At 44.7% G+C, this 18761-nt stretch overlaps 1 protein-coding gene across 1 annotated transcript; it reads left to right on the top strand.

The window, feature by feature from the left end:
* The first annotated feature begins 4564 nt into the window (after positions 1-4564).
* LOC130389167 (ovochymase-2) lies at positions 4565-16992 on the top strand. The gene is made up of 19 exons (XM_056598843.1): positions 4565-4575; positions 4927-5096; positions 5349-5458; positions 5833-5930; positions 6103-6275; positions 7561-7656; positions 7777-7955; positions 8105-8303; positions 8775-8871; positions 9290-9423; positions 10153-10305; positions 10486-10610; positions 10896-10989; positions 11490-11621; positions 11907-11983; positions 14236-14355; positions 14520-14730; positions 15781-15978; positions 16213-16992. The coding sequence occupies exons 2-19, from the start codon at positions 5009-5011 to the stop codon at positions 16269-16271; spliced, it is 2343 nt and encodes a 780-aa protein (XP_056454818.1). The 5' UTR covers positions 4565-4575; positions 4927-5008; the 3' UTR covers positions 16272-16992.
* The last annotated feature ends 1769 nt before the right edge of the window (positions 16993-18761 follow it).

Here is an 18761-nt window from a genome sequence, read left to right as displayed (position 1 = left end):
CAGGCTAACAACATCTGTAACTGATGTAACTCTAGAGCGCAAACCATAATTACCTTTGTTTGCAGACATGTATACACATAAATAGGAGGGGACCAGTCCAATGAGACACTTATAAATAAACAACCAGTGTGAGAGTCAGCGTACAGAGAGCGATGGATATTTTGCAGTGGCATATTGGGTACAATGATGGACACGATTTCCCCAGCCAGTTAAAAAATCGCAGAGCAAAGTGGTAGACAGTTTCCAAATTTTCAGTAAGGCCGAGATCGTTTATTGGCCTGTGCCACCGCGACCACTGACATACTATGGCATATGCCGTTCAGGAACGGTAACTGCCGTTCTAGTTCTGAAACAGTAACTGCCGTTCCCAACAATGGTATGTGACACCAGCACGGCCCGCCTCCTCCGTATAAAGTTCAAGACAAGTATTGCCTTAAATATAAAGCTATATATATTTGGTCTTTATTGACACTATCACAACATAACGCCGTAAATAAAGGGATTTATACGTTTTTCTCGTCCGATCTGTCGTTAGGATATTTGCAATCTGTTGTTGCTTTTGAAATGATTTTGAGGTACAGTTCTGGTGCGTTCATACATAGCAGGTCACCGTAATCCAACAATGGTAGAAAGGTTGCAGTGAACAAATGTTTCCTGGCCTGCATTGTGAAGCAAGATTTATTTCTAAAAAAGAATCCTAATTAGATTTTCAATCTGGAGACAAGTTTTTCAATATGTAGTTTAAAAGAAAAAATTTCATCAATAATAAAACCCAGGTATTTGTACAAATCCTTTCAATTTCGACCTTGAGGGTTTTTTAAAAGCTTTGGCCTATTTGTTGGTAGCTCTTTACCATTTAAAAAGAGCATTCATTTTGTTTTATCTGTATTTAAAACCAATTTCAATTTTGAGAGCTGCCTGTTAAACATCAGAAGCAGACTGCAGGAAATAAAACGTTTCCAACATTGAATGGGATGAACAGTAAATAACGGTATCATCTGCATAGAAATGACAGGCAGAATTTGATATTTTGTCACAAAGATTGTTTATATTTATTGTGGTACTAGGACAAACAACAATGGTCCTAGTATGGAACCATGGGGCGTGCCCTTTGAAAGAGGGAGAAAGGAGGACGAAGACCCAGCAAACTGGACACATTGTGTTCGCACTGACAAATAATTTGAAAACCAGTTTACAACCTGCCTGGATAAACAAATTATCTGCCAAGGTGACATGGGGAATACCACGAACCTCGCTGAACATAGGCTTTCTTGGGAAAACCTGGCTCGACAGAGACGCAACTCGCAATCAGAGTTAAATGGTACCACGACGCTCACTTTAGATTAAATCAGTCGAACCAGGTTTTCCGCTTTAGGTTCAATGCGCGTTCACATAAAAGGGGCGTTTATCGCGTCATTTGACTCACCCTTATGCAAAATGAATCAAGCGAGAGCGGTGTATTTCACGCAAGACGAGCAGTGTATTATTATGAATTCTTACGAGGAATTCAAAGTCCAAATCACAGGCAAGGGGAACACGGTTGCCCATAATATGGCTAGGGTGGCGTGCTGGCAAAAAAATAGCCGACCGTGTTAATTCGTAAGTGAAAAGATTCTGCATATTGTCTAAAAAATATCATGTATCATCATGCCTTTTACCCCCATAGATGTGGTGCCAGCACGCTCCTACGAACATGGGGCCAAGTCAAAAATAAATATAAAAATATTATTCAATGTGGTTGTAAGCAGCCATTTGAATAATTTCAGGTGAATCTAGCCTATGATTTGCAATGGCCTAGGCTCCAACCTTTAATCTGATGTTGATTACCTGTAGCAAATAAAAATAAAACCCAAATTAATACGACTGGGAGGGGGACCGCTCCACCGCCCTTCACCACTTCGGAGGAGCTGGCTCTCGCCAATAACGAAGGTCGCCGATGATGGTAGGAGTGGAAGAGGGGATGTCCTCTGACCCCACTGCGTCGACATCCAAGGAGTTTTTAATAAGTATGTATTCATGTATTTGCAATGGACATAAATAATTGTCTTGCTAATCCAATGTGAAATGATTGAGTGTAAATTAGGCTAATTGTCATTTTTAGTTGAAGGTACAAACATTATTTTGGAGGAGCCGCCGACGATCAATCTCCAATCAGAGGTACATAACTATCAAAGCAAAGTGTCACGTATTCTTCTAAATGTTTAATTTTTGGAAGAAATGTCCTATAATAGGTTTCCCTGATTCTTGCAGGAGACTGTCGTCCTGTGACTCCAGGGCGACTATGGAAGTGATTTTTCTTAACAATTCAAACAGCTATAATATGAATTTGTGGAATAAATAATGCCTAGGCCTAATTGTGTCACTGACATAGCGGTTAAGTAAGGGATAATGGACAACACGGCACTTGACTATCCAAGGTTAATGTACGTTGAACGTGGGGCCACCTTTGAACTTGAAAGACACACTGAGCAACAGTAGGTGCACGGCTTCTTTGTGTATCATTGCCTACATACGGTCCAACAAGGACGATCAAATAACGAATACCCTCTGATGAGAATCTGTATCTCTCATAAAGAATATCGTCAGACAATGCCAAGGGATCGGTTCTGTCTCTCCGGAGAGACGCCTGTAAGATAAGTGCGCCGAGGTCCACGGGAACACCCACAAATGGTGACGCCTTTGTCGGAGGAGGGGCTAGGAAGCTGCGCACGCCGATTTAAGTAGCCGATCTCCGGGTAGACGAAAACCTGCTCCCAACAAGGTTTGGTTGCGAGCGTAAGTCACCATGGTGATACAGCGACGCTTAAAGAGATCGACTTTCGTGGTCCAGCTAACCCAGGCTTTGCGCTCAGCTGCATACCTCGCTAACCCTCTAATCAAGCTTCGTAGTACAGGCCCCTGGTCAACCATATCCAATGCCTTGGAGAGATCAATAAAAACAGCAGCACTACAGTCTACAGCAGGTGTGCCCAACCAGTCTATCGCGGTCTACCAGTAGACCGCCGACAGATCCCAAGTCGACCGCGAGGGGTGAAGAAAAAAAAAAGAAAAAAAAAAAAAAGGGTTAGGGTTAAAGGTAGTCCGCCTGAAGGTAGTCTTGCCCAATGTTAACACTAGACTGGTAGATCTCGGGAGGTTGGCTACTTGAAAAGTAGATCTTGGGGCAAAAAAGGTTGGGCACCCCTGGTCTACAGTCACTGTGCCTGGCTTATCCTACCCCTTTTACTTTGCACCTTCATTCTGGCTGCTACTCGACAATGTCTACTAGTTCAGGGTTCTGTCTCTGAAGCCTCCCTATATCTGAGCCAACTGCAGCCAGGAAGCCCTGAAAGGAACTGAGTCACCACTGTGGTGCCTGGTGGTGCTGGCCTTGCTGCCTAGCATCAACAGGAACCCACAGGCTTACAAGGATTTAGCTGGGCGGTGTCCCTGCTGCTATGGTGATGTTAGACAACACGTAATCTCCCAGAAGTCCCTTAAGCTTAATTGCTGGATTGCTTCTGTTAATGATGCCCACAGATGTTTACATTGGGGAGTATCAGGTTTTGTTCTTCTGGGTATGGTGTTGGGTGATCTATCTCACCTGCTGTGTGAATTATGAGAATACTTTTTAGAAAGAAAGACTGAAGACTGGGCTAATGCTCTGACATATGTAGAATGTTGGTGTATTTTAGTGTCTCTCTTATTGTTCACATTTCTAGTCTAGGAACAGGCCAGGGCCTCTCATACTGATACAAGGTGTTATCCCCAACATTCTGCCATTGTTATGTCTCAGGGTTGAACCTGGTCCTCCGGGACATAGCCAGGGCCAAATACCTTATCAAGGCTGAGAGTGCGTCTGTTTACGTGTTATTCATCTATCCCCTTTATGTATTATACTCGCCCCAACTCTTTGGTTCGACGAGAAGAGGGTTCGACAGCCAAGGAACAAGTCATCGACCACCGGGTCCACTATAGATTATTCAACCTAAGTCTGTATCTCGCTGTATTACATCCTGGAATAAACCATCTATTCAACCCTCTAATCCAACCTGTCAAGCTGCTTTGATTTCGACTTCAAGAATTACTACTACGAATGAAAATACACAACGCAGAGTCTGTCCGAACAGTTTAGAAATAAGCTGAAATCTAACACATATATGGCCAACATTTGAGCAGATAACAGACTACACACTGTGTGTGTGTGTGTGTGTGTGTGTGTGTGTGTGTGTGTGTGTGTGTGTGTGTGTGTGTGTGTGTGTGTGTGTGTGTGTGTTTTCTATTTGACAATCAAACTTTCCCGAATAAAATAAAACCCTTTGACTTCAAGTGGGAAGTCTGTTGAACACTGACTTTGGACTGATATATCTCCGACATCCGTACTCACACCTCCACTAATGTTAGAGGAGTGATGTGTTGTTCATTTACAGCGTAAAGTAGCTCACAGAACACAAGGTTACACCAGTTTAACTGTTGAACTCAAGGGCCACTCAGTTACTTTGTTTCATATCAAACTATTTTAGAATATCCATCAAGGCTAAATGTGCAGTTCTCACTCACACTAATGCTCCCACTGTTCATCAAACACAACTGAAGGTAGGTCGCTGTGTTTTCTGCTTGTCTGATTTTGGGAAATAACAGTGTGGAACACAGGAACTGGCATTGTTCCCGTATAGTTTACAGCCTTTTGCTTAGGTGTTATACTCTACTTCCTGTTTTCCTCCCTCAATATTTTACTGTTTGTTGGCAACATGGGTCTTTGCATTTGCCCTTGTTATCTTCATGTCCCAAATGTAATTAAATCAGATAAGGACATAGTAAACATATTGAGGAGGAATTTGTGTGTTTTTCATGGACCATCAGTAAATGTGGGTAAAACGTTGGGATAATATGTTGTTTTGACACTAATAAGATCTCTGCCCACATTCCACACTCCCCATCATTCAGTTTCACTGGCTTGTTAAAGAGGCATCCTCATTCTCCCACTGCATTCGCTCACACATCCTCCTGCTCTGGCCTAGTAGCAACAATGCACGCGTCTGCTATGAAGGTCTACAGTGCTCTGATATCCCTCTGTTTCTGCCTGGACATGGGCGAAGAATATCCTACAAATACAGGTATATCATTCAATGGATACAACTCGTGTGTGTGTGTGTGTGTGTGTGTGTGTGTGTGTGTGTGTGTGTGTGTGTGTGTGTGTGTGTGTGTGTGTGTGTGTGTGTGTGTGTGTGTGTGTGTGTGTGTGTGTGTGTGTGTGTGTGTGTGTGTGTGTGTGTGTGAAATAAAAATAAAATGACAGGGACGGATGTTGTATCTGTGTCTACATAATGCTCGCTGAGGTGTACCGATGAAGCTCCGTTAACTAGCAGGCTCCTACCCAGCTCTTAAATGTGGGGCTCCTGAGGGCCGGAGCCCCATGGACCAGGCCCTGAGGGTTGTCGGTGGGACAGAGGCCCGCTACGGATCACATCCCTGGCTGGTGAGTCAACCTCGCTTCTGAGCTTCTCCCTTTTCCTCGAGCTGCGTTTATTGTCAACTACATCTGGTCCTTTGTTTCATTGTGTAGCATATTGAACAAGTATAATGGTGTTAAATGCACTACTACCATATACTGTGACCATACTGTTCTGTATGCAGTACGTGCATTTTATAACGTACGGACATGTTCTAATCAGGTAATTGTTAGGCCACAGAGATACTGATCCTTAAAATTACATTTCTTTATCAATATAAAATATATAAATAATTTAACAGAAGAACAAACGAGAGGAGGCTGAAGAATATTTCCATAGAATATCAACCAATCGCCTCACTCCCATGACATTGAGGAATTGTGTGCTGGTCATCCCTCAGGTCTCGCTGAAGATGAAAGGATCTCATTTCTGTGGTGCGGCCGTCCTTACAGACAGTTGGCTGATGACCGCGGCCCACTGCTTCACCTCCACCTCCAGGTACACCTCACCTGATCCACGCCTGGATGCACTCTCTCCTCATCTCATTTCAACCTGATCAGAGTTCAATGTCAATGTATTCATAAACTCATCCTATGTCAAGAACTGAGACTTGTGTTACATGGAATCTCTCTCTCTCTCTCTTCCTCTCCCTCTCTGCACGCTGATAAAGAAACACCCTCGCTGGCATCACAGCCGTGGTGGGAGAGTATGATCAAGGATCACGTGATGAAGAGGAGCAGGCCTTCCTCATCAAGAACATATCCGTCCACGAGAGGTTCCACCACGCCGCCCCCATGAGCTACGACATCGCCCTGGTGGAGCTAGAGGGCCACATTCAGCTGGGCACGTTCCTCTTCCTCTGTGCCACACACAGTACATGTTACCAGAGAATGTCTGAGTAGACAGGCTCTGATATTACTCTTTTTCGGTATACAGTCTAGCAGGTTCATTAATAAAATAAAATGTCTAACATATAATATAATATTTAATTTATCTGTGATAAAAATATAGTTATAAATCCTTGTTGTGGATGAAATTCCTTCACTATTACTTGGATATCTTGTCCTTTTAAATTAATCCACTGTGTTGGTTATTGCTAGTCATGTCGTTTGGTTGGTTGAATTCTTATCTTTCTAACAGAACCTGTGCGGTCACCATCGGCAGCCACTCTTCCTCTACAACCCAACTAGCCTATGGTGTACCGCAGGGTTCCATTTTAGGTCCTATTTTATTTCAATATATATGCTCCCTCTCGGCCAACTTATCCAGCGGCACAAATGTTTCTTTTCACTGCTATGCTGACGACACAAAGATATACCTCCCGCTGTGACCCAACGATCCGAGAAGCCTAGCTGCTGTTTTAGACTGCCTAGAAGACGAGAACCGCTGGATGGCCCATAACTTCCTCCAACTTTTCAACTCCAAATCTGAAATAATACTGTTCAACCCACCGACCACCATCACCAGTCCCATCAGTCTCGGCCCATTATCCAGCAATATCAAGCCCACTGCCAGAAACATAGGTGTCATTTTAGATTCAGACTTGTACAGAGTTGTACAGTCCTGTTTTCTCCACATCAGAACCATTTCTAAAATATATATTTTTTTATCACATGCCGTCATATTCTCGCATCTAGATTACTGCATTGTAAACGGCATCAACCAAAAATCACTCTCCCGCCTCCTGTTAGTTCAAAATTCAGCAGCTAGGCTTCTCACTGGTTTTAACAGATGACATCACATCATTCGTGTCTTAGCTTCTTTGCACTGGCTCTCTGTCTGTTTTAGAATCGATTTTAAGATTTTATTGATCACTTTTAAGGCTTGTCAAGGTTTAGCCCCTGAGTACATAACAGACATGCAGACCCCGTACGAGCCTCTCATAGCCTTAGGTCCGCGGGTGAGGCCCTCCTTACTGTTCCAGGGATGAGGCTCAAGACTACAGGTGATCGGCCTTTTTCACCAGGGCGCCTCGGCTTTGGAACGACCTGCCTGCGGAGATAAAGCTTGCAGAATCAGTAACTTTTAAATTATGCCGTCTTTTTATTCTTTCTATTCTCTTTCTAAATGTCTTCCTAAATGTATTCTGTCAAAGCACTTTGTAAACCATTGATTTTAATTTTTTTAGGAGCCCATGTCCAGCCAATCTGTTTGCCTTTACCCGAGGAGAGCTTCACATCTCCAGCCAGCTGCATGATGGCTGGTTGGGGCAGGGTGAGAGAAAGTAAGAGGTCTCAAAAGAATCGCCTGATACCAAAATTACCTGATCACTTGATTTGATTTTCCCACTCTATTCTTTAGTCCCCTTTACATTAGTAACTTATCATTCCTTGCACGGTGACAGGGGGACGCGTGGCTGCGGTTCTGAGAGAGGTCCGGTTGGACCTGGTGGATCAGGCCAGGTGTAAGCATGTCCTGGACACGGTCAGGACCTCCTTGCAGTACCAGGCAGCAGGCCAGCCTCAGCCCGCCTTCACCGTACTCTGTGCTGGGCCTGAAAGAGGAGGGAAGGATGCATGTCAGGTAGTCTAACAAAACAACACCTCGTGAGGGTTAGACAAATGGATATTTTTTTGTATAATTAAGGGCCATTGTTCCTTATTAATTACTGATAGATTGACTGGTTGATTGAAAAAGACATGGTCATCCATGGTTCTCCCTCCTGGCCCCAGGGGGACTCCGGAGGCCCCTTGGGATGCCGTGTGCAGGGCGGCGGCCGCTGGGCAGCCGTGGGCGTGGCCTCCTGGGGGAAGGGCTGCGGACGGAGCTGGGGAAGCAACCGGAGCCGGCCGCCCGCGCACCGGGGCTCCCCCGGCGTGTTCACTGACGTCAGGCTGCTGCTGCCCTGGATCCGCCGCACGCTGAGAGCAGGCAGGTGACGGGTGGCGGGGGGCTGCTCTGTTAGGGGTCTCCAGGGGACAGGCGCAGGAACAACCTTCACCCCGTTTAGCCAAACCCTGTTCCCAATGCAGTAGGAGGAGCCTGTGCAGTGTTAGTCTGAGCAAGGTGTAGTGACTGTGTTTGTATGGGAAAAGCACAAAAAGTCCTACTGGTTCAATGTTTTTTAAAAATTTATCAACTGTATTAGCTGTTGGTCATACAAGTCAAGTAAGAGTTTGTTCTTTTATTCATTCAGAAAGTACAATGTTGTGCAAACATTGTGGAAAGGGCCAAAACCATTTGTTTATATATTGTGTGTGTGTGTGTGTGTGTGTGTGTGTGTGTGTGTGTGTGTGTGTGTGTGTGTGTGTGTGTGTGTGTGTGTGTGTGTGTGTGTGTGTGTGTGTGTGTGTGTGTGTGTGTGTGTGTGCGTGCGTGCGTGCGTGTGTGTGTGTGTTCCAGGCCTCCATAGCTGTGGGGTGAGAGACGGGCCTGTAGCTGACAGTTTAGGGATCATCAGAAACCCTGCCCTTCCTTGTCATCACTATAGCAACAACGAGTGGGTCCCAGCCTAACCCTAACGTTAGAACAAACTCAGCATAGAATCACCAAGAGAGTTACACACCTCAGGGCCTGAGTGTCACTGAGGAAGACAAACATTATGAGCTATGCTCATTTAACACTGTAAAGTTACAAAGCTGCTACTTTTTAGATGAAACCTGACCAACAGGAAATGCCAGTGCTTCTGTGCCCTCCTGTTGCCAACACGAAGGGTGGAGCTGTGGGAGTATTATGGCCTGTTTTGTCTTGAAGTCAGCCGTTATATCAAGAGCGACTCAAGTAGGCCATGACTATGAAGTAAACTGCTCATAGATAATTCAATAGTATTAAACTAGCTGAGATAATCTCTCTCTCTCTCTCTCTCTCTCTCTCTCTCTCTCTCTCTCTCTCTCTCTCTCTCTCTCTCTCTCTCTCAGGTTTTGCACGTGGACCATCCATGCTCCACCAGGCTACAGCATTCTGTTGGAGTTCCACCATCTTGACCTAGAGAATGACTCCCGTTGTCTCTTTGACCGACTCACTGTGGCTGTGGGTACCCACGGGCCTGTTGGTGAGGTTACACATGCACAGGAGCACATATTTATATAAATATATATGTATATATATATATATATATATATATATATATATAGCATTTTGTGAAAGTTTGCATATCACTCCGCGCCTGGAAGTAGAAACAGTTACAAAGTAAAACATATGTTCGATGATGGAGAGGGCGTAAATGTTGTTACTCCGGGAGTGAGCAAGGCGATAGAGAGACTAACGAAAGCTTAGGCACACGGTGAGTGAACTGCTCCATAGGATAAATAGCCGGCGAACCGCTCTAGCCGAGCCTTCTCTCGGAGGGACGCTAAAGTGTGTTGCATAGCGACCGTCGTGCATTTTGAAGGCAGCCAGGAGGAACTACTTTTTTGTATTCTTTAATAAAACAGCTACTTTGACTTTTTTTTTTATTTTTTTTTTTATGTAGTGTGTCTATGACTTTCGTTTTGCCATAATAGTAACCGTTGTATAAAAGCAATAGATCACTTCAGTCAGTGGTATGTGCTCATTATACCACTGTGAAGGGGGTCGCCGGCCCTCCGCTGTGCGTCGGGGCCGGACAACGCCCCTTAACAGTGGTATAATGAGCACATACCACAGCCTGTCGTGATCTATTGCTTAAATATACAATTCTGAACTATAATCAGTATAACATGTTGTTCCCCTCTGCATCTCTTATTGTCCTTCCCCCCCTGGGTTCCTGTTCTTCTCTCTGGGGAACTGTACTTCCCACCAGGGATATACTGTGGACGCGTCCCACTCGGCCCAGTGCTTTTGAATAACTCCCAGAGTGCAACACTCTCCTTCTCCTCTGACGTTAGCAAAACAGGAAGTGGATTTGTCATCCACCACCGTGCTGTGATGGGACACCTTCCACCTGTTTTCAAATGTAAGGCCCTCTCTCTTTCTTTTTCTCTCTATCTCTCTCTCTCAATTTCTCTTTCTCATTCCCTTCTTTCTGAGGAGTTTTCCAGCAGTGAGTGAGTTCCCATATTATTGATTCATGAAGGATTTGGGTGTTCCCATACACAATAACCACGTATATCACTGTGCTATTTTGTGCATGCAGCGTATGGTATGGTGGTTGTTGTCGACGACCAGAGTATTGTGCAAAGCCCCAATTATCCAGATGACTACAGTAACAACTTCACCTTCACCTGGGTCATCTATGCTCCACAGGGTCATGTTGTCAAGGTGACTCACACGCACACGCACACATGCTGTAAGCTCTTATCACTATGGCTATCTTTAAAATATTAAGTGCAACTATATTAATCCCAGAGGGGGATATTTATGAAGTTGAACATGGACTTTCCTTGAAAATTGCAGGGTCAAGAGGAAAATGTTGACTCAATCACTATATTATCTGATATTGCATTGCCGGGCATTACAAAGAAGTTGGAAACAAAGATTAAGAGTTTCCTGTAGGGTTGTGGTGCTGAAAGGCCTGGAGATCATTGGTTTATTTGGCCTTCCCAGCTGGACTTTACTGACTTTGACCTGGAGGAGTCAGATGGCTGTCTCTACGATTCCCTCGTTGTCCTGGGAGACGTAGCAGGTGTGGATCGACTCGGTGAGATCAATGTGTTGCTATAGGTTACATCACTACAATTGAATACCTCATCGCATTGAAAGGTGTGGACCAATGAGAAACATGTTCAAACCAATCGACCTGGAAAATATGAGTGAATACGACGACTAATATCTCAGTATTATCCGTTAAAGGTGACATATTATACCACCAGGTCTGACCGGGCGTTTTGAAAATCTGCCACTTCTGACAGCATAGGTGGGTGTGTCCACCTAGATGTATGACGGATAGATGAGCAACGTTTGCTACCCTCCACTAGGTAGGCTGGTAGACTGATCTATCCATTAAACATCTAGGTAGACACGGCCACTAGTGATGTCAGAAGAGGCAAAAAAAAATAAAAAAATACGTCTCACAGCTGGTGGTGTAATCTGTCACCTTTAACATCCCGCGATGATATCTTGCGCTCTCTCAGTGTGTCCTAGCAGACTCAATGCCTTGATACAACACACTGGATAAGCAGTAGAGTGTTTGTTCTGCAGCGGTGCTGTGTGGCCCTCGGGTCCCTCCCTCCGTGCTGTCCTACGACCGGGTCATGGTGCTCCAGCTCACCACTGACGCCACACTGACACACAGAGGCTTCAGGGCATCGCTGGCCTTCATCCACCTTGCAGGTGAAGGAATTCAAGTTTGTTTTTTGTGTGTGTGTGTGTGTGTGTGTGTGCATGAGAGATATATTTACCAAAATACCCATGAGAAAAAGAGAAACTGTACAATTGTGTGTGTGTACGTGTTACGTGTGTGGTTGTTTTCCTGTGTCTCCGCTCTCGTTCTCTGTAGGTCTCACACCATTGGCTGTTCCTCCACTATCTTCCAACCCCCTGTCCAATCTGGGAGCTTTCTGTTGGCCAATCAGTGTCATCAGGCCTTGAAAACCTTACTGCTCTGTTTGTCTGCAGACCTGCACAACGAGGAGCGGTCAGATACAGCGGCATGGCAACCCAACCAGACAGACACACAGACAGGCAAACAGATGTGAAGACAGGCCTTCAGACGGAAATACGGACAGGCCAACAGACGGACTCACAGACAGACCATCAGATGGACAAACAGACAGGCCTTCAGACGGACGTACAGACAGGCCCCGTGATCGGTGGACAGATGGACAACCGGGATGATTTGTCAGCTAGTTCCCGGAGCACACAAACCTATGGCTGGTGGTTTTGAATCCTTCCTTTTTCTTTTTTTTAAACTGGCTCCACAGCTCATTTCCTAACTTACATACGCTTACATACTCCCTTCTCTTCTTGAACGTCCCTTTTCCTTTTCGGAAAAAAACCCACCCCAGGGCCATTAGCACCATAACAACCAGGGAACCGCTTATTTCCCCCCTGAACCGGTGAATCACACTGAGTCACCAGCACATTGCTGAATCACTGCCAAAATATCAGCCCATAAACTGCCCCTCAGGCAGTATACAGTTAGTTGGCTGCTATTCAGCATCTGGCCTGCGCATCCTCATCCCAAACTAAACAATGCAATTCGCACACAGACTTTTCAGAGTGTCAGAGGCCCCCGCTGGAAAAAATCCACTTGCCGATGAGCTGCATTCCTGCATGACGCTCGTTTGCCTAGCGGCAAGTTCTGGTTCGCCCCAGTCCTGTTTGGACGTGTGTGTGTGTGTGTGCTTCTTGCCTGTCCCGCATCCATAAAATGTATACGAGTGGCTGCTTTTGTCATTGGAACACATGGATACTACGCATGTCTGTGTCCTGCAGACGTTGAATTACCCGTCTTCCACTCAGTGATTATTAGGTCATAGAATATTCGTAACTCTTTTTTGGAAACCATTAACCTCAAACTAGTTTTCTTTTTGTCTCTTTCCTCGCTTTTAAATCTCTATTTTTCTTTCGTATTATTGTTAGCGCTGTGTGTGTATCAGTGCTTTATTTTAACCGTTCAAAGTAACATATACCAGAGACCTATTAGTGTGTCATTGGGAAATTTGACACTGACCTTTACAACCGAGGAAACTGAAGCCTGTTAGGAGTATACAGACAGCAGTCAGTCTCTATGCACTGGTCCCAAATGGTAATCTATTCTCCATTCTAACTTCTGGTCGAATTCCTTACGCACACACACAAACACACACTTGCACAAACACAAAACACACAGTGACACACACAAAAACCAGAAGAAAAAGCGTCTTAAGCCTAGATGACTAGCCTCTGGACTCTATGCTGCGGAGTCAAACAGACAGCTGGTTCTCTGAGGGTTGTTACTCAATCAGGAACTGGTCTGGAACTATTGTTCAACTTTGCGTGTGTGGGGCAGTGATTCTGTATGTATGTGTGTTGGTGTGTGGAGGGGGGGGGGGGGGGGGGGGGGGGGGGGCATTTGTGAGTGTGTGTGTGTGCATGCTCTGTTTATTAGTATCCATGACAGAGCCTGGTAATGCAATACACCTCCTAACAGCCATGGTTGGGAAAGAGGCGTCTGAGGATAGAGCTCTGCCCTGGATAGTGCACCTTCTCCTGAATACTGAGCTAATCTGCACTGGTCGCTGGACCGCTGGCTTGTCAGTAACCCTTACATCCCAAGCTCTTAATACACACACACACACACACACACACACACTCACACACACACACACACACACACACACACACACACACACACACACACACACACACACACACACACACACACACACACACACACACACACACACACACACACACACACACTACATGTACAGGCATGCAAACACAAGTAAGAAACTTGCATTTATCTGTGATCTCTTCAGATGAGGTATTCCCTGTAATCATTAAAACCTAAGCCTTTAAGGAGGTTTACACACTAGGGGGCAACAACAAAGGTTTCGGTAATTAACTCCAGTTGCCATGGTACACATCCGAATGATCCAACAAAGACTATGATGATTGGCATCTCTGTGTTCATGCCTCTGTGAAAAGGGTCTATTTGTATATCTGATAATGGGATAGGCCAAAATCATGTATTCTAGCAAATGAAAAGTGTGTTGAGCCTTTTTTAAGATATCATGTTAGATAATAAATACTAAATTCAACTTGTTTGAGTATCGTCCACATTCCGTTCCATATGATTGTTCGTGATGTTTGTCCTTTAGCTCCACATTCTTAACCTTTATTTTCCCTCAAGGTTCTCTCAATCATTGTTTAAGTAACCCATTCTTTTGGGTGCTCTTCTTTTCTACACACACATCGTTGTGTTAGCTTTGGAAGTTGCCATTCCCTCAGTATATGACCACATCACATTGCCCAGAGAGAGCTTTTACCAGACATTCATGTAGCTGTATCTCTAACACACTCTAGAGACACAGAATCCGTGGCTAAGCTGGCCATGGAAACCACCGGAGCCCAAAAGCAGGTACGCGTGTCTGCCCGCATGCACGACCAAGCCTAACAACAACAGTTGTCTGTCTGTTTTCACTTGCTCTCTGCATGCATGAGCATGTTAATACATGCTCATTTGCCTGTTAAATGCGGAAAGATATATCTATGGGCTGTTTTTCTATTGTGTAATGCCCTCAGGGAAGCCTGGTTGCCAGGGTGGTGATTCTACACCCAACTGACCCAAGATACAATGCCTCCTCTTGGGGCTGTAATGCTGCTCTGCTCCAGCTTGCCTCTCCCCTGCCTCTCAATGAGCATGCTCAGATCATGTGCCTGCAAGAGCATCATGGGAGCCAGGACAGGTTACCTGCCCAGGTGTGCATCGTCTCAGGGGGGATTCTACTAGAAAGTAAGGATTACTCAACAATTTTTGTTTCACACCCAAAGATTCGCAGTTACAAAGGCATTTGCATTTTACTGGTCTTTTTGAACAAATTTCCCCTTATGACCTGGTATGGGCACCCCCAGATACTTGAAGCCAAAGCTTGCATGAACGGACATGATGTGTTTGATGTCATTAAGAGGATGCTTAACCAACACACAACAGCAGACTTTTCCACTAAGGGCTAAACAAAACACAATCCTTGAAATCATCTACAAACTCTAAATATTGCAGGGTTTTTGAGTTATTGTATGATAACCTTGAAATATTCTACAAGCTCTAAATATTGCAGTGTTATCGTGTTATTATATGATATATTATTACATACATTATATAATGTACACATGACCTATGCTCTCAGGTCCCCCTCAGAAGAACATCGCTGCGTATTATTGCCAGACAACAATGAAAATAAATGTTGCACAATGCGTTAGCCACCACGCTGGTGAAGCTGTGAAGTGTGTCTGTCCGGTGTCACACAGTACCAGTCTCAAACGTTGTGTATGGTGAGGAGTTCTATCCTTCCTCAACTAGACGCATGACACATAGAGAGAAGATATATAAATCTTCAGTTTATTCAATTCTGTATATAGATTACTCCAGACTGTTATAGGCCAGAGCTTAAGGCTACTGGCCCCAAAGTGTGCTATAGGCTACATTTGTATTTGTAAGTAACTACAGTGTGGATCAGTTTCAAAGCGGCAACGATGAAATGTTTGGTATTTGCATAGTGCCTGGCCTCTGGTGAAACCTAATGGGATAGCTTCGTGGTGGTTGCAGCCCCTATCAATAATGTAAATGGTTTGCGCCCTCTTGCGAAACTTTTTGGAAGTGTACTGTTATGACCTGTTTTTTTTCTTCTTTTTTTTTAAATAAGTTACATCTAACAGCTTTATTGTCGACTTCCTCCTCTTCAACAGGAAGTAGAGTCAGTATGCAATATAGTAAAAAATAGAAATAAAATATTAAACATAGGAAATGATTGAACTTGAACTTGTCGTATTCTTGTCATCACAGTGGGCTTACGGTGCAGCCCTGGTGTGCCAGAGGGCGGCCTCTGGGTGGCTTTTGCTGGGGCTTTTGAGCGGGCTTTTGAGCGGTGTGGCATATGTGGAAGCAGCCCTGGGAGAAACATGTGGAAGCCCCAACACGCCAGCTGCAGTGGGTTCACCTCTCTGACTGCACTCAGAAACCAGATAGAGGACCAGCTCAGAGGTCAGTACTTATGCTGTGTTGGTCCTTTATATTTGGCAATATTTCTGCATTAGTTGTGTGTGTGTGTGTGTGTGTGTGTGTGTGTGTGTGTGTGTGTGTGTGTGTGTGTGTGTGTGTGTGTGTGTGTGTGTGTGTGTGTGTGTGTGTGTGTGTGTGTGTGTGTGTGTGTGTGTGTGTGCGACAGTCGTGTAGGTAGAGCACCATCCAGAGCTCAGGAGTCTGTGTCACCAACAGGCCGAGGCCACCAGGGGGAGTATGGAGCTGGGGAACAACTATGGGGGCAAAGGTTCTGATGATGAGGACAGTGAACCTGAATCCCCAGGGCTGGACTATTACAACAACTAGTCTGCACGTCCTGATCATTTGTCATTTAATTTGAATATGTGATTTGGCCCTCAACATATTGACAACATAAAATGTAAGGTTGTTAAAGTTGACCGGGAGTTTAAAGGAGGATGCAGAAGCACTTTTATGAAAGTAATTGATGCAATCTGCAGTAGCACACTGTTATTATTATCAGATATAATTAAACTACAGACTGTGTAACCCCGTGACAAGGATATCACATAATAAATATCAAATAAGGGTACAAAGTTGTCAAAAGAGCGTCCAAGCCATTTGCTCTGGCTTGGTTAAAGCAGAGAAAGGTGAAAATGGAGTTTCATGCTTATAATTATTGTGGACAATGTCACAAGGTTATAGGTTTTCCTGTTCAATGAGTGTAAAACCTGGACAAAATAAATGTGCTGCTTTTATTTATGCTTCTATTTCCTGGTTTCATTTATAATGATTCTATTATTTCGTTGATATCATCATGCTCTCCATACTACTTGGTGATCAAGGCACCAAAAAAGGTTATTGGAATCTAGTAAATAAAAAATGTCTGACTGTATTTCTCGTTTCTTTGCAAGGAAATATCCTTTTACTAAGTTGAATCAATCAGAATTGCATTTGATCAGAACCATACCCCCTCAATCTGGATCAAAATGCTGAGTTGTAAGTTACAAAGAACACATGCCACAGACGGAACATAAAAGGTATAAAAAACCATAAAAAAATATCAGGATAGTCTCACAAGGCTTTACCCTACCAGTTTAAAGGACTACCTGCTACTCTTTTCCACCGGATGGCGCTAAACCTTTCTTGGCAGGTAGCGGTGTTCATTTTCATATAGGCCTACTACCAACATTTCATGATAGACACACGGTTGGACACACACACACACACACACACACACACACACACACACACACACACACACACACACACACACACGCACACACACACACACACACACACACACACACACACACACACACACACACACACACACACACACACACACACACACACACACATACCTTGTCATCTATTACACTGAGGTCACAAAGAACAAAAGCCTAATTCAATGGGTCGATGAGCAACATGTCTTTGGCCCTAGTGTCAACGACATTTACTTTCTAGTTATTATTCTTTACTATTCTTTCTATTACATCCAAAACCTTCACCACTGCTATTCCTTGTCTTATTGCTGTTGTGAAAAGATATGTTTAATTGTCATTTAAAGGGACTCTTACCTTTGTTGCATTTTTACACTTTTTTTGGATAAGGTTAAATTGGTATTAATAAGGTAATAACACTCTAATATGCAAGACAGACCCACCAGGAGTAAAAACAAACATTTATTTTACTCTCATAATATTTAGTGAAAACTTCAACCAATAAAATTCTTCGGACCGAATGACCTTATTGGCCGACAGACCTGTCTGTTTGCTGCATGGATATATAAGGTTTTCCGTCTGCTTCTTGTGGCGCATTCGGGCCCGCGTCATCAAGGCGCGTCCTCAACTAGAGGGTTTGTTTTGATTCCACGGCAGACAGTAGCGAGTAGCGACCGTAGCGACTGACGATGGCAGACCAAAGTGGTCCACGGCGTACTGAAACTGCACCATTCAGTCCGATTAGGGGACTCATCTCTGACTCAGACTCACAGAGTTACCCTCCTCTGGAGCCTCAGGAAGACCTCCAGACTGTTGGCCACCAACTGCACCATTCAGTCCGACAAGGGGACCCGATTCGGCCTCAGAAGCCAAGTGGTCCCGCTCCCCTGGATGATTCTCAGGACCTCCAGACCGTTGGCAACCAACCGCACCACTCAGTCCGATTAGGGGACCCATTTCGGACTCAGACGCGACGTTGTCCCGCTACTCTGGAGCTACTGTAAGACCTCCAGACCGTTGGCACCCAACCGCACCACTCAGTCCGATTACGGGACCCATTTCGGACTCAGACGCGACGTTGTCCCGCTACTCTGGAGCTACAGGAAGACCTCCAGAACGTTGGCACCCAACCGCACCACTCAGTCCGATTACGGGACCCATTTCGGACTCAGACGCGACGTTGTCCCGCTACTCTGGAGCTACAGGAAGACCTCCAGAACGTTGGCACCCAACCGCACCACTCAGTCCGATTACGGGACCCATTTCGGACTCAGACGCGTCTTCTTCGGACTTCTTGTTTACTAGATCCCTGGTAGATATTATGACCCCTGGGAGTCTAAACATAACCCATGGGAGTCTAAACATAACCCATGGGAGTCTAGAACTTTTGTACTGTAGCGACCCTGGGACAGTTAAATAGTTTGTGTGTTATGTGTTACATTATATTTCGTTGTCCGCTATGCCAGTTGTTCTATGTGTATGTATTGTAATGTTCTTCTTGTCAATCAGCGTGGGGGGCGAATCATTAGGTCAGCTGGGGGAGGGCCTTGGAAGAACAGGAGG

This window comes from Gadus chalcogrammus, chromosome 9, assembly GCF_026213295.1.
Source record: "Gadus chalcogrammus isolate NIFS_2021 chromosome 9, NIFS_Gcha_1.0, whole genome shotgun sequence".
Lineage (NCBI taxonomy): Eukaryota > Metazoa > Chordata > Actinopteri > Gadiformes > Gadidae > Gadus > Gadus chalcogrammus.
The sequence above is the reverse complement of the archived record's forward strand: the minus strand, read 5'-3'. Positions and strand labels throughout refer to the sequence as shown.

Coding starts and splice junctions, on each gene's coding strand:
- LOC130389167 (XM_056598843.1), top strand. CDS start 5,009: ATGCACGCGTCTGCTATGAAGGTCTACAGTGCTCTGATATCCCTCTGT. Junction 10,306..10,485: donor CCTTCCACCTGTTTTCAAAT/GTAAGGCCCTCT, acceptor TTGTGCATGCAG/CGTATGGTATGGTGGTTGTT. Junction 11,622..11,906: donor GGCCTTCATCCACCTTGCAG/GTGAAGGAATTC, acceptor GTTTGTCTGCAG/ACCTGCACAACGAGGAGCGG.